The sequence below is a fragment of the Bombyx mori genome, chromosome 10 (genome assembly GCF_030269925.1).
Source record: "Bombyx mori chromosome 10, ASM3026992v2".
Classification (NCBI taxonomy): domain Eukaryota; kingdom Metazoa; phylum Arthropoda; class Insecta; order Lepidoptera; family Bombycidae; genus Bombyx; species Bombyx mori.
Window position 1 is genome coordinate 5168761 of NC_085116.1, and position 15813 is coordinate 5184573.

Sequence of the window (15813 nt, forward strand, 5' to 3'; positions counted from 1 at the left end):
AAATATTCAAATAAACTCTCAGCAAACCTATAGAGAAGGCAACGTATACACGTCAATTATAAAACACAATAAAATATCGTTAACTTATTATATTAAAAAATACTTTACTAATCGATGCTTTCTCCGTCCATTCATGAGCGTTGATTGTCAATCATATAGTTACCGTTTGATAAAATAAGATTCTTTGACGTAATCTTGTGTTATGGCATCCATACCGGTTCGCTTTGTGAGACGGTTTCACTTCTAACACCCGGTCAACGAAGTGCTAATGTTATGTAAACACCCGTAATGAGTGTTGATTAATGCGTGTAAATATTAAAAATTGTAATCTAGTTTCTGTGTAAAGAGCGGTGAGCATGTTTTTCTACGTAACAAACGTATTAAAAGCGAGATTTCGTCTTGCTGTGTACTTAAAAAATTATATACATCTCATTAATAACGCATGCTTAAAAAGTTGTTAATTCGATAACAAATCCCGACGCACATTTCCTGTATACAAATTACGATCACATAATCTCGCATGTTTGTGTGTACATAGAGAATATTATATTATGATTAAAATTATCATCTTCATTTTTGCAAAGTTAGTCAGGCGATTCTGGACCTATGACAGCGGATACACTGCAAAATTGAGACTCCAACCCCATTTCTCCAGCTCGTTGACTATATGAACCGTTTAAATATATCTCTGGTATGTATTGTGTTAAAAATGGAGTAGAAAGAAAAAGTATGAATCCTCTAAAAGAAAAAAAAAACACAGGCGATACATTTATGTTTTTTTTTAACGCGTTATAAATATTACCGTGCTGCTACATGTCTCTTTCGGTCAGCAAGGACTACAATACTTTTATTTATAATGTCGTTATAATTTTTGGACCAAACCATATAGATGTTTACTATGAAAGGAATTCACAAAAAAAAATGCATTTATAAGAAAAAAATAGTTTTTAAAACACAGTTAAATAGCTAACGGAACTAAAAATTTAATATTGTTTTATCCTAGTCCAAGTTATAAGACTAAATTATTAAACAAATAGATAAGGTTTCATTAAATTTCACGAACAGAGTAATCAAAACACGAATGTAACAAAAACGAACCGTATCTGGTCTAAAACTAGAAATGATACAATCAACAAACATTCGTGTAGTCATCGAAATGTAAATTATGTGCAAATTGAAATTGATACTCAGCATTTATGTTCGTCAATAAGCGTTACCGTATGTGTGACACGGCGCAATGAACACATACATACATTACAAAGTCTGTTGAAAATGCATTATTACAATTGAAGGAATTTTTGAATTGAACAAATTTATATTCAATTCAAAAATAATTGAGATTAGACCTTTCCTCTCAAAGTGGGCAGCGGTGTTTCGGGGGTGATATCCATGCACTCCAAACTGCTGCACTAGGAGGGCCTTTTCGACAACTCCAAAAAAGTCGAAGTCGTCGTGGCCTAAAGGATAAGACGTCCGGTACATTCGTATCTAGCGATGCAACGGTGTTCGAATCCCGCAGGTGGGTACCAATTTTTCTAATGAAAAACGTACTCAACAAATGTTCACGATTGACTTCCACGGTGAACGAATAACATGGTGTAGTAAAAATGAAGCCCGCAAAATTATAATTTGCGTAATTACTGGTGGAGGCCTATGCCACGAGGCACGCCGAACTGCGAGATATATTATAAGAAATAAAATGTAAAAAAAAAACACAAAAATGTTAACTTTCATCATGCATGTAGTTCGGAATTAAAGGGCTTTATTATTATTATTATAATTACTGGTGGTAGGACCTCTTGTGAGTCTGCACGGGTAGGTACCACCACCCCGTTTCGGCGTTTCGGCTTGAAGGGCTCGGCAGCCGTTGTAACTATACCGAGACCTTAGAACTTACATCTCAAAGTGGATGACGCATTTACGTTGTAAATGTCTGTGGGCTCCAGTAACCACATAACACCAGGTGGGCTGTGAGCTCATCTACCCATCTCGGCTTAAAAAAAAAACATAAAAATATTAAAAAGGTCAGAGGCAAGGTTTCTGACATTTTCAAAGATCGTAATACGACTATATCACATAACTCCAGTATTTCTTGCACATTAAGTTAAAATAAAGCTTAAATCTTAAAATCGCAAAGGCTCTACAACTTTCTGGTCGAGTCATCACTAAAGATGCAACTTTCACTATTTTTCGCTTGACTGCTTCTTGACAGGCCCAGCCAAGGATTCTTTCTAGCTCATTTTCCAGTGCCGGTTTCAAATATTTCGCAACGCAAAATAAAACCTAGATTTCTCAAACACTTTAATTAAGAAACCAATTAATTATGTTTGATAAGCTCTAAAAACTGATGTTACAAAATTAAACTAATGTAAAAATGCTATTTTCTAATTACTGTAAAATTAAAATAAAACGTTTTTCTGTTTCATTACTCCCTAAATTTTTTAAGAGTAGAGATGTGTAAGAATGAATTTTCCCCATTAACTTTAATACACTTTAACGTTACTAAATCATGAATCGTATTATATAATTATTATATATTCTATAAATAATATTATTATTTCAACGAATATGTAGTTTCTCAATAGAAAACTAAATTTACCCTTTATTAAGAAATAACGAATCGCATTTTAATTATAGTAGGTGTCAATTATTCTTAATCATAGTCCGAGTGCATTCATTGAACATAATCAATTTCCGCCTACATACATAACTACTGATTACAATCCGCATGCGCGGGTGAACAAAAGGCACATAAATGGTGACTACATTAATGATTTATTGATTTTTAATACTATTGAATATTTAAGCTACTTATCTATATAAATATAAAAATGAATTGCTGTTCGTTAGTCTCGCTAAAACTCGAGAACGGCTGGACCGATTTGGCTAATTTTGGTCTTGAATTATTTGTGGAAGTTCAGAGAATTTTGTCTGTGCCTTATTTTGATATATCTTTGAATACATTATACATTTACACTTAATTTTAGATTTTCAATAAAACAAAAAATGTTTAAAAATATAATATTTTATACGTTTTTCTGGATTTTCATATTCATATTGTGTAGGACACTAAGAAACAATAATTATTCATTTTTACGTATTAAAAACAATTTTGACCTTATGTATATAACCTATGGTGATATAAGAATCGCGTATTTAACTCTCTTTTGCTTTGCGAATGAGGGATTCTTGGTGGCACGGAGACTTTTCCAGTTTCACCAGGACAGGTGGGCGAGCAAAGGCTCAGCCAGGGGGGATTTGTTAACGGCTGCCCGAGCGCCTCCAAAGGAGACCTAACAACTCAAAAGCAGCGGCTTCGCGAATGAATCTACTACCGGATCGGAATCGCGACCCGCTGAGAAGAACCGGCGAGAAACTTAGCGGGCTGGTGTTTAGGCTAGGTAGCATGTCGGACTCTTTGCCGAGTTCGACGAGCACGGCTACCGGGATTCCTAAGTTGGCTCCTAGTGTTAGAGCTAAAGGCATCTAATGCAAGGATCGGTCAGGATTCGGGGAGTAGTCAGCGGCGGCAACGATAAAGCGATTATCATGACGCATAGCTTTATCGAAGTACCTTTCTGACGCTTAACGTAGGTAAATGCTCCTCACGAATCACGGAGCTCCGTCGGCTAAACTACAAAAGCGGCATTGTAGGAGTTGGAGGGTGTTTATGTTTTTGCGGGTCGCGTGAGCTGAGAACACCACACTCATGTAAGTCATGACGGGCCTTATGCAAGTTGTGTAAAGTGTCACCTCGTTCCGAAGGGACATTTTACTACGCTTACAGATATATAAGCCCCATGATAATGGGGTAGACTCTGCTGAGAATAAACGCGGCACGGTTGCGGACTGATTTTATATGCGGGCGGAATGTTATGGATGCATTTTAATTCCCATGCATCACTATTTAACAAACGCTTGTTTATATTCTAATTTAGTATTACGCTGACAATCTCAACATATATGTATAATGCACTAATTGTAAAATTAAATAATATATATACAAAGAGAACGTAGAGTGTATTCTCAGCCCGTACACGGACAAGTGCCACAACTCTGTTTATTTTGCCTTCAGCTCAAACTGGCTAAGCCGAGCCCTGCCTATGAACACTAAGTATAAATGAGAAAAATCTTTGCACTATAACATTTTAACGCGACGGGAATAAATTACATTTATTCGCCACTTTGGCCACTTCGATTACGTTAGAATTACAAAATGTCTGTCTTAAGATTTATACCGCCATGCATCGATAAAGCTCTTCTAAAGTATCCCTTCAAAATTGCCTTAGGGGCGGTGTTACTGAGCAATAAATATTACATAATTTAAATCCCTAAAACTTTAGAATTTGAAGACATGTTTTTGATTTGTTGATAAAAATTTACTTGTGTCTTATGAACTGCTCTAAGTAAACTAATACAATATTTTAAACATCGCTTTTGACGGCTCCGTGAGATAAAAGTTAAATGTCTATTACAATACATATTTCTTACAATTCACAATAGTATTCTAAACGAGAAAAAAGTGCTACCAATAATTCTAAAATATTATACTAAAAACTACACAACGAATCGACATTGCTTCTCTCAATATTCACAGATTTACCAATAAGGAAGTAAAAGTATCGTTCAAGGTTTCACCGGCCACGGGCCTAACGCCACAAAAAAAACTCAAGTAACGTACAATTTTAAATCTAAAAGAATGTATAATTAAAGTATAATTTCGCAACCCAAAGTATTCGGCTTTATAATACTCAAATAATGTTACGTTAAATGCAACAGATTCCAATGAACACGGAAGTAAAAGTCCTTTAATTTAAGGACGTTAAGCTTTGGTGTCCCTGCAGAGTAAGTTGCGAAAATCTAGTCTAGTTTCGAATGATATAGATTGTATCATTCCGAACCGAGTTTCACCGTGCCAGCCGAACGTTTGTATTTAATTTTTATTTAAATTGCACCATAGTTTCTACCTTCCAGATATCATACTCGCAAGTAGAATTACCATTACTGACTACGTATTCCAAATATGTAACTAGAAATAATAAATCAAAACAATTTCTATTCTGAAATATTCAACTTTATAATAATATAATTTTGTTTAATATAATTTTGTTTAAAAACAGCAAACATAAGCATATTATCATTGTACAGTTTCAATTATAATTAATCATAACACGTACAATGTAATAAGTATTATTTTCCTTGTGCTTTAAATTACCGACGTTGAATTATGGTATAGTTATTTTGTGAAATTATGTTATATTTTAATTTGCCATTTTTTTAAATACAATTCTATAGTCAGTACTTTAGTCCATATTAGTACTAATCTTATATTAATACTTCTCTTTTTAGTAAAAATCGAATGATATCGATCCGCCCCTCTATTAATGTGTGCAAACAGAACAAATCTTTAATTACACTTTCGCACATTTTAAATATTGTAATTAAAGGTATCGACTAAAAGAAAATCTTCTGGGCGGCTTCTTTGACTGAAGTCTGAGAATTTTGATAAGTCTCACACAACTGTCGAGATCAATATTATCTAAATGTTATAACCACCATGATACAGTGCATGAGTGTTGACATGCTTTAGGAAAATTTCGTCTATCCGGAATAAAAGAAAAGCGTTGCTAAAATTATTTTAATATTATAAATCATTCTAAACTTCTGCTTTGCCAACTCGTGCTTGTATCATATAGGAATCAAGATTTATGGGCCATGACGTTGATCTATTGTTTTGATTTTGAATTTCGAATTTCAACAACAATAATATCTTATTGTAAATAATATATTAGTTTTACGAAGTATAATGAGAAACGGAACATTGAATTATGTAATACATTATACTAATTAATATACATTGTTCATTTGCTAACTAGCTTAACAAGCCTAAACACATTCTCGACGTTATAAAGCAACCATCTTACTCGTGAGATCTTATCGTGATTAATACCTTAGGACAATTACGTCACGTGACTATGTTAAAAAATTGAGGTAAACAGGTCGCCTCGTATGAAACAGACCGAAACGTTCAACCTTGTACTCCAGCTTAATACTTTTTTGCCTTTGATTTCAGAAGCCATCAACGCCGCAGACGACCAGTCCACATCGGCATCGTGGTGGCAAGCCGGGACAGCAACACCGTTCAGGGAAACGGGCAGTAATGCGTTCTCATCCACCCATGGACTCGTTCAAACACACCCCAGCGCTGATGATCCATTCGGAACTACTTTTGGAGGAATAGGAAGTACTATAGGACCGTCATCGAATCCCTTCGCTAAAAGCGGCAGCGGTCCGCTGAGTGGAGGCGTTAGGAAGAATCCTTTGCCATCTCTAGCCAGGATCTCTAACATTAACGGAAAAGCCTCATTGAAACATTTGGATTTTACTAGTAGTGCTACCGCTGAATTGAGAAGGAACCCAGCACTGTCGGCCCCTGATGAGTGTGCCAGAGCCTGCAGGGAAAACGAACCACCAAGGATCTGTTACTATCATTTCACATTGGAGTTTTATACTGTCTTGGGAGCGTAAGTAACAGAAACGTAATTTTTATTTTTAATATGGTAAAATGAAAAAATGATATTTACAAATAACGCCCAATGGCATTGTTTGTTATAAGGCGGAAGGTTATCACAGTATTTCACAACGACTACAATAAGATCGCAGAAGTCAATTCAATTCAGTTAATAGCGTTCAGTTTAAAAATGACTCCGCTTTAAAAATAAATAATAACGTTTACCTAACTAGAGAACTACTTTAACATTATAAATTTTGTAACATCATTTTCGGAAACTCTAGTGTACTCACGTTAAGAAGCAACCCATCGACCGACTTTTCCATTTCACACATTTCACGGTTTGTTTCACACGGGCTATTAACAACATTGATCTCAATGCCGGGCTAGAGCACACGCCAACTGAACCAAATTCCGTCCAAGCACGTAATTGATAGGTGACGACAGATCTTATGCAAACAAATTTATTTCAATTGCATCGACTGAGGAAAAGGTTGAATTATTAAACAACATTGATAAGGAAATCAAAACGTGGCATTCGTTTCTGGTATCATTGCAATTATTCTGATTACAGGGCTTGTCAAGTATGCACACCAAACGCTACGAATGTGGTCTGGTCTCATTGCCAATGCGTACTGGCCGATGGCGTCGAACGGGGTATTCTCACTGCCAACAGAATGTTACCAGGCCCTTCCATTCAAGTTTGCGAAAACGATAAAGTGGTAATTGACGTAGAGAACCATATGGAAGGTATGGAGGTGACAATCCATTGGCACGGTATTTGGCAAAGGGGATCACAATATTACGATGGTGTACCGTTTGTCACGCAATGTCCTATTCAGCAAGGGAATACTTTCAGGTAAATTATGATTAAATGAAATAGATCTAAATGTACTAACAGCAATGTTTCAAAATAGATTTCTCAATATGTTTTTATTCGCAGATATCAATGGCAAGGTAATGCTGGCACTCACTTCTGGCACGCTCACACTGGACTACAGAAACTGGATGGTTTATACGGCAGCATTGTCGTTCGTCAACCTCCTTCAAAAGATCCCAACAGTCACTTATACGATTACGATTTGACCACACACGTCATGTTGATCAGTGACTGGCTCCACGAAGATGCCGCTGAAAGATACCCAGGACGTTTAGCTGTCAATACTGGACAGGACCCCGAATCTGTATTGATCAACGGAAAAGGACAATTCAGAGATCCTAACACTGGCTTCATGACCAATACTCCATTGGAAGTTTTCACAATTACTCCTGGTAGACGTTACAGGTTCAGAATGATCAATGCCTTTGCATCGGTATGCCCTGCTCAAATCACGTTTGAAGGTCACAACTTGACAGTTATTGCTACTGACGGTGAGCCAGTGCAACCCGTGCAAGTGAACACGATAATCTCGTTCTCAGGTGAGGATGTTGCGATAATTTAATGACAAAACTACTTCGTTTCCGCTGCAAGATACTTTGATGTAGCCATATCGTTGCCGACGGTTGCGAGCTGCACGTTTTTAGTTTCACAATTTTCATAAAGATTCGTTACTTGCTTTTTTGGGATCGTTCGTGCAAAAAATTACTGTTATCCAATAAAGTGATCGCAGTAATCGGCCTTTTATCAAAGACACTCATTTTCGTAATGTTGTAACAACGCATTCAACGAATAGCGTATCCACTGAAGCGTATTAAATTGTATAACATCGTTGTACGTGCTTCCTCTTGTACAACATTAATTAATTTTCTAGTTATTCATTTAATAAGCTAATTACGGATAAACGGATTGCTCATGAATTACATCGATCGTTTCAGGGGAACGATACGACTTTGTAATCGAAGCTAACAACATTCCCGGAGCATACTGGATCCAAGTTCGAGGTCTTGGTGAATGTGGTATTAAGAGAGCACAACAATTAGGTATCCTCAGATACGCTAGAGGACCTTACCAACCATCTTCGCTGGCCCCCACCTACGATGTCGGAATACCCCAAGGAGTGGTAAGTTAAACGTTGTGTAAATATACTTTTTTTTAAAATACAATGAACATAAACCGTAGTCTAACTACATAGTATATTATACAACATGGGTAATACAAATGTACATAAATGTCGCAATAATCTGAAAGTCATCGATACACGTATTGACGAGTTACGCTTCCTTTGAGTTTCCTCTGTCGTAAGTCTATAGAATGTACGGTTAATGTCACGAGACTACTTTGCTATGTTATTAAATGGCGGATATTGCATACTTGATATTAGTGCCGACAGGACAACCTCGATCAAGCTTACCTAAACTGTCAAGCACTAAGAACTCGGTTGCTCAAACATAAATGCTTGGATCGACTTGATACAACTTTTCGCGGCAACAATTAATTCACAACGATAAATTAATTTACAGCTGATCAAGAATTAGACCATAACAGTACAGCTATCTTAATTGGACACTCACACACGAACCAGTCTTGTAAATATGTCAGTAGTGATACGGGCATAAGTTATTTTTCAATTAATTTATTAATCGAAACGGGTTTAAAAACGAGATCGAAAATAATTAAAATCGTCCATCATTTTATAATACCTACAACGAACTTGTAATGATACACTTTTACCAATGTAGTTAGTCTGTAAAATATGGTAAAGTAGAATTGTATAATTTGCACGTATATTTAGTAACTGCACGTACCTTTGTTCCCACTAACCATTCAGGTGATGAACCCCTTGGACGCGAGATGTAATATATCAAGAAACGATGCTATTTGCGTGAGCCAATTGAAAAACGCTCAGAACATCGACCCCGCCATCCTTCAGGAGAGACCCGACGTTAAAATCTTTTTGCCCTTCCGATTCTTCGTATACAGACCAGAGATGCTCTTCCAACCCAACACATACAACAGATACTTGGGTAAGAAAAAATAAATTATTTAAATTCATTTTGAATGTAGATGTAATATTAATTCGAGTTTGGGTTCTTCAGTTGCCCCTGGAGGAGACCACGTTATCAGTTTGATTGACGAAATCTCATATATGTCCCCGCCTGCTCCATTGATCAGTCAGTATGATGACATCAATCCTGACCAATTCTGTAATGGAGACAACCGACCCGCTAACTGTGGACAAAACTGCATGTGCACACACAAAGTTGACATACCTCTGAATGCTGTTGTGGAGATTGTATTGGTAGATGAAGGTATTTCCCATTTAAAATATATTACCCAACCCAAACTTACCGAAATAAAATTATTTCGTCAAAATACTTTCTGATTTTAAAAGCCTGTCGTTGGCAAATGGATTAATCGAATTATTTCTCATTAATCATTTCTCGTCTGCGTGTTGATATTTTTTATTACTGCATAAAAACTTAACCGAACCTATTAAAACAGTCAGTTAAAGAAAACATAATTAAAGTCAGTTCAGAAATGTGAAACTTATAGACATTTTAATTTTATATTGAAAAATGACGTCACTGTTCATTAGCGTCATAAGAATTATTTACTAACTATCATTCTGAATAAAAGAGATAGAGTCGCAAAATCCAAACAGAAACATTCACCGCCTTAAACTATTTTAGTAGTAAAAAGTAACAATTGTTAAACACATACATTTCACTTTCCAGTACAAATCGCGAACTTATCTCATCCGTTCCACTTGCACGGATATTCATACAACGTGATAGGTATCGGAAGATCACCCGACCAGAACGTTAAGAAAATTAACTTGAAGCACGCACTCGACCTCGACAGAAGAGGATTGCTCGAACGTCACCTGAAGCAAGGAGACCTTCCTCCTGCAAAAGACACCATCGCTGTTCCCAACAACGGCTACGTCATTCTCCGTTTCAGAGCCACAAATCCTGGCTTCTGGCTACTCCATTGCCACTTCCTTTTCCACATCGTCATCGGAATGAGCTTGGTGCTCCAAGTAGGCACGCAGGGCGACCTTCCCCCCGTACCCCCGAACTTCCCCACATGCGGAGACCATCTCCCAGCCATCCCACTCCACTGAACGGTTCCTAGAACGTTTCCCAGTCTACTTATATTCATATAAGTACATCACAGTTGATTTTAATAATGTTATCTAAGTGTAAATTTATGTTTGTTTTGTGTGATGTGTCCTGCGGATTCGAAGTGCTCGATTCCGTTGTTTGTGTTTATTTTTGTATTCGAATGATTCAACGGGAGTTTATGATGGTTTGTGATTTTATTTAAACAATGATACACTGTTTTTATGCGTTGATTCCATTTTTATGCCATATTCGGTGATATACTTAATATACGTTCATACTTCGATATCAATATCGCCAATAATATGCTTCTCGAGGCTCTTGAATCAACATGTCTTGTATTAAGTTTAATATTTTTAACACGAATCGTCTCGTTTATCCTGTAACTAACAACTTGCCATTATATTTTTCATCAATAATATTTATTACGTGTATATATTATAAAAAATATATATTAGAATACTACATGCTTAGAATTTTAAGAATTCCAGACCATTTTAACTTACCGCATGAGGAATTATCCTCATCGTGATACAAAAATGTAAATAACTGCAACTATTTGTAAATACACTAAATATAGTTGAAAGCCATATTTTATCACACATTCCATAACATGCAACTGTATATAACTGTGAATTTATTAGAAAGTATATACACAGGTTACCACAGAAAGTTACCATTATGTTAAGACATTAAATGCTTACAGCATGAACTGTGTGACTACAAATACAAGAATTGGTGTAAAGAAAAACAAAAGTGGCGACTAGTCTACAATAATCCTATTAATAAAATTATTTGGACAGCAGAAACATCGCTCATAACTGTTACATTAAAATTTAAGCCCTTTTTTTTTTTTTTTTTTTTTTTTTTTTTTTTTTTTTTTTTTTTTTTTTTTTTTTTTTTTTTTTTTTTTTTAAAGCTGCTCAACAGCAGCCCATAAAATATTAAACATAAGTGTATAATTTTTATACCATTTAATAAAATTTGTAAAAAATAAAATGCTTATTACTTTACCTGAAAAAGACACAGAAATCGTAGTGTACATTACTGTAAATAGATTCAGCACTTTTACAAATTAACTTAGACGATACAAATGTTTTTATAATTAGTGTAACCTATACGGAAAACTGAAGGAGTAACTGCACCTAACATTACAGGTTGTATTTTTGTCTATTATTGTACCATTGCTTGTAATAAGGAGTGCTCATTTACGCTATAAGCATCACTAATCACATGAACCACCTACTAAATCTATGAACTTCATATTTTTATCATCTGTGTTTTTCAATACCAAATTTCTATTTCACCAAATTTTCCACTGATTTATTTATGTTATGAACATCATCGACTTCTTTTTCATTATTCATGGCTTTTTCATCTTGTGTTTTGCTTTTTTGATCCAATTCTACAATTTCGTGTTTTTTAATTAATTCACTTTATAGGTTATGAATCCACTGGATGCTATTTGTGATGTGAAGCGGAACGACGCAGTATGTGTCAGCAATCTCAAGTCGGCAAGGCCCGTTGACAAAGCATTATTACAGGATCGACCGGACGTTAAAATATTTCTGCCATTTCGATTTCATTTTTACAAGCCAAAGGATCTTTTCAAGGAAAATACTTACAGAAATTTCTTAGGTAAGTTCGACTTTTTAAGCTGTGCACGTGTAAATTCAATAATCGATTTCAGTAACTTTATTGAATGTAACTGTTTATTTGATTTTAGTCGCCCCGGGTGGTGATCACGTGCTTAGTTTGGTAGACGAAATATCATACAGTGCTCCACCAGCACCTCCTTTGTCCCAAATGCACGAGCTCTCCCCGGACCTATTCTGTAATGGAGACAACAGACCTCCCAATTGCGCAGTCGACTGCCGTTGCACTCATATGATTGATGTTCCATTAAACTCTATAGTTGAGATTGTACTCGTTGATGAAGGTGCGTATTTAAAGCTTCATTTGATGACACAAAGCCCTTTATTACTTAAATCAAACCAGTAACACCCAGTCAGAATAGGATCAAAGCGATCTGACATTCTTACATTTTTAAATAAAAAAGAATATTGATCAGTTTTACATTCAACGCTTGTCGACTAAGCGAAAACATATTACATGATCCAATTAATTAAATTCTACAAATAGCTTCGGTGAATGAAACGATAAAATTGCCAATTTCTTCAGGCTCAAAGAAAAAACTCGGAGCGTGTAATCGATTTTGTATCAATTTGAATCGCTTTCACGTTACAGTGCAATCGCCAAACCTCTCACATCCGTTCCATCTCCACGGCACGTCGTACAACGTCATCGGCATGGGACGGTCCCCAGACAAGAATATCAAGAAAATAAACTTGAAACATGCTTTAGATTTAGACAGAAAAGGACTCCTCCACAGACAATACAACTTGCCGCCGCATAAAGATACTCTTGCTGTACCTAATAATGGATACGTTGTTCTGAGGCTCAAAGCTGATAATCCAGGTAAAACTAGGAAGACTTATTGAAATTAAGCTTTCGGTTGTTTAGTGTCATTTCAAGTCAAAAATGTCCCAAGGATCACTATAAATTTAGATTAAAGCTATGACAGTAATTCAGAAAGGTTAATAGTTGCACTTGATTATGAGAAAACGTGCTGTAAGCATTATATGTATAGTAAGTACTATCCAAGTGAGATCAAAGATATATAATCATTTTACAAATTCAGTCATAAAAATAAAAGTAATTTCATCAAAATCGATACATTACTCGAGCGAACATATTTCATTGATGATTTGGAATCAGGTACCCTATCATCTTATGATTTATTTTAGTAAATTCTTTCAAGTTCCTCTCTAGATATTATTTTGATACTCATAATATGAGATTTGCAGAAATGATAATTTGGCATGAAAACCACTCTTTGCTGTCGAGTTAGAACATGAGATGTTATCATTCTATAAGTTCATAGTCACTGAATTAATGGCACAGTCATCTATGTCAATGAAGCTAACCATACCATTTCTGATTGATTCCAGGTTATTGGCTCTTCCATTGCCATTTCATATACCACATAGTGATTGGCATGAGCCTGATATTACACATAGGAACACAAGGAGACTTACCACCTGTTCCACCGAACTTTCCCCGTTGTGGGCATCATCTACCGACCATCTCGCCACCGTTTTATCCGATACATTGAAAGTATCGGCAATAAACACGACGTCTTTCCGACGGCCTCCAAATCATTCAATAGATTTTCACGAAACTAAATTTAAATTATTAAAGTTGCTGGTTGTTTATTTTTGTATTATGTGTATTATAGTTTGTGTTCATGTATGGTTTAATAATTATAAATTGACATTGGAGTCCGTCGAATGATTTTGTGAATCAATCCCGAGTATAACTCGATATGAACACGCCTAATGCCATATTTATTGAGTTGTTATGACAACGAAAGATTAAAAGTTTGCTCAAACATGACGCCGACTTCTGTGGAGACGCTTTCATCCTATGTTATCACAGCTTTATACTTATTTCTTCATACTTGCGTTCCATAGGAGCAGCTTTATGTTTAACCAAACCATCGTTATTGACGTGTTAAAAATGTACATTGTTATTTATGGTGCTTTTCGCATCACTATTTTTAATTATCAAAAAAAAGCTTGATTAATTTCTGGTATTGACCACATTGAAAATTGTACCACAAAAACGCAGGTACCACTGGTTACTACTGATAACTTTAAATGTTATTATGTACATCTATACATACGAGTATATAATATACTATATCACTTCATTCATAGATATTTGAAATGAATTTAAATTTATCATGAATTCTGACTACACATTCGCAGCATCCTATATCTTCGATACTATTCATAATTGTTTTTTGTTAATTAAAAAGTAATGGTGCATTTATATATAAGCCGTCAAATATCAATAGCGTTAGGAGACCAAAGTATTCTAATATGTTAATATCACCAAATAATTCATTGTTTAAGTTTTCAATAATTCCTTCATTGACTTCAAGACCATGATAATAATTGATGGCGTATAAACCGTTTCGTAATTTTTTAAAGAAGACTTTTTTTTAATTTTCTTTCATTTTTATTGTAAAGTAAATTTAATTGGTTTAGAGCAATAAATCAATTTAATAGAATATAATGATAAACATAATCACCCTATAAAATCAGATGAAGATGTACTTAGCTTAAACGTACCGATTCCTATAAATCGATTTTTAGAACAACTAAATTATCATAGCTCTAGATTATTTCCATTTATTACTAGAGCATCTAATGGTTAATGTTTAAAAATTTGTTACGACATTGATATGACTGATTCGTTTCATATTCTATTGTATTTACATTTTATTGTCATTCGTTGTTGTTCAAGTTTCTTACGTGATCTTATGAAACTTGATACCGTAATAGCGTTACGGTACGTAATTATAAGCCACGTTGCAACTATAATTAGATATGAGTTATCGTTACCTTTCTTATGGTATTTGCAATCGTTTGATCACTCTTTTGTGTCAGGAGAAACGTGCTTTTAGAACTAAAATTTCCATGTCTCGCGTATTTTCGTGTTAAACAATAAAAACATAGTTTAAGCCGTTCGTTTTAGGACTTTTTTTCAATCGTTGTGGGAATTTAGCTCTAAGCATAGTAAATGTGACACAGGGTAATATTTTGAATGTAATATATACGCCTGTGCCGAGATCGCGATCTGGAATGTTCTTGAATTCAGTTTCATGTTTTCTACTTTTATATTTCGCGTACGTTTTAGGAAATGTAGTCATTTTTATAATAAAAATAAAAAAGTTTTTATGAATGTTAAGTTGTTTTATTTTGGCTTGATTTTTTTTGGGTCATCGTTTTGTAAGCATAATAGATATGAAGTCGCATATTCCATTGGACACACCAAGCAAAGATCATAATCGTCATAGGCTTGAACTATGGTATAGAAGTTAGTTCAGCTTAACTCTGAATACTTTAATTTACTCTACTGCCATATCGTTACGAAAAAGTTTTTACTAAATATACATATTTGTTAATCAATTATCAAATCGTGCAAAAAGATTTCAGTTCACACAAGGAAAAGTACACATAATAAAGGTTTTTAAAATCATTCTTTAAAATACATCAATAGCTTCCACGCTATTGGAATATAGACCCCTGAATGATTTCAACACTATAACGACGAGACATGTAATAGAAGATACAAAAATCTGAATCGCTCCAAAGACATTTTCAAGATAATTTTGAATGTATACAAATTCTGAAAATAACATTCAGACCGTCGATCTACCGAACAAAAACTCG

At 35.0% G+C, this 15813-nt stretch overlaps 2 protein-coding genes and 1 long non-coding RNA gene across 3 annotated transcripts in view; 2 read left to right on the plus strand and 1 right to left on the minus strand.

Annotated features, from left to right (window-relative positions):
- Positions 1-7092, minus strand: part of LOC134199486 (uncharacterized) — a 69691-nt gene extending 62599 nt beyond the window's left edge. Inside the window, exon 1 of the long non-coding RNA XR_009973997.1 lies at positions 6805-7092. This is a non-coding gene — a long non-coding RNA (uncharacterized LOC134199486). The remainder of the gene's footprint in view (positions 1-6804) is intronic.
- Lac2 (laccase 2) overlaps positions 1-11297 on the plus strand; it is a 64038-nt gene extending 52741 nt beyond the window's left edge. Inside the window, 7 exon segments of the mRNA NM_001109925.1 lie at positions 6074-6524; positions 7086-7370; positions 7455-7930; positions 8327-8511; positions 9220-9415; positions 9488-9700; positions 10127-11297. Coding sequence (NP_001103395.1) covers positions 6074-6524; positions 7086-7370; positions 7455-7930; positions 8327-8511; positions 9220-9415; positions 9488-9700; positions 10127-10515 — 2195 coding nt within the window. The 3' untranslated portion in view covers positions 10516-11297.
- A 55-nt stretch (positions 11298-11352) lies between these two features.
- On the plus strand, positions 11353-15322 carry LOC134199481 (uncharacterized). The gene is made up of 4 exons (XM_062670478.1): positions 11353-12151; positions 12240-12452; positions 12761-12991; positions 13525-15322. The coding sequence occupies exons 1-4, from the start codon at positions 11959-11961 to the stop codon at positions 13686-13688; spliced, it is 801 nt and encodes a 266-aa protein (XP_062526462.1). The 5' UTR covers positions 11353-11958; the 3' UTR covers positions 13689-15322.
- The last annotated feature ends 491 nt before the right edge of the window (positions 15323-15813 follow it).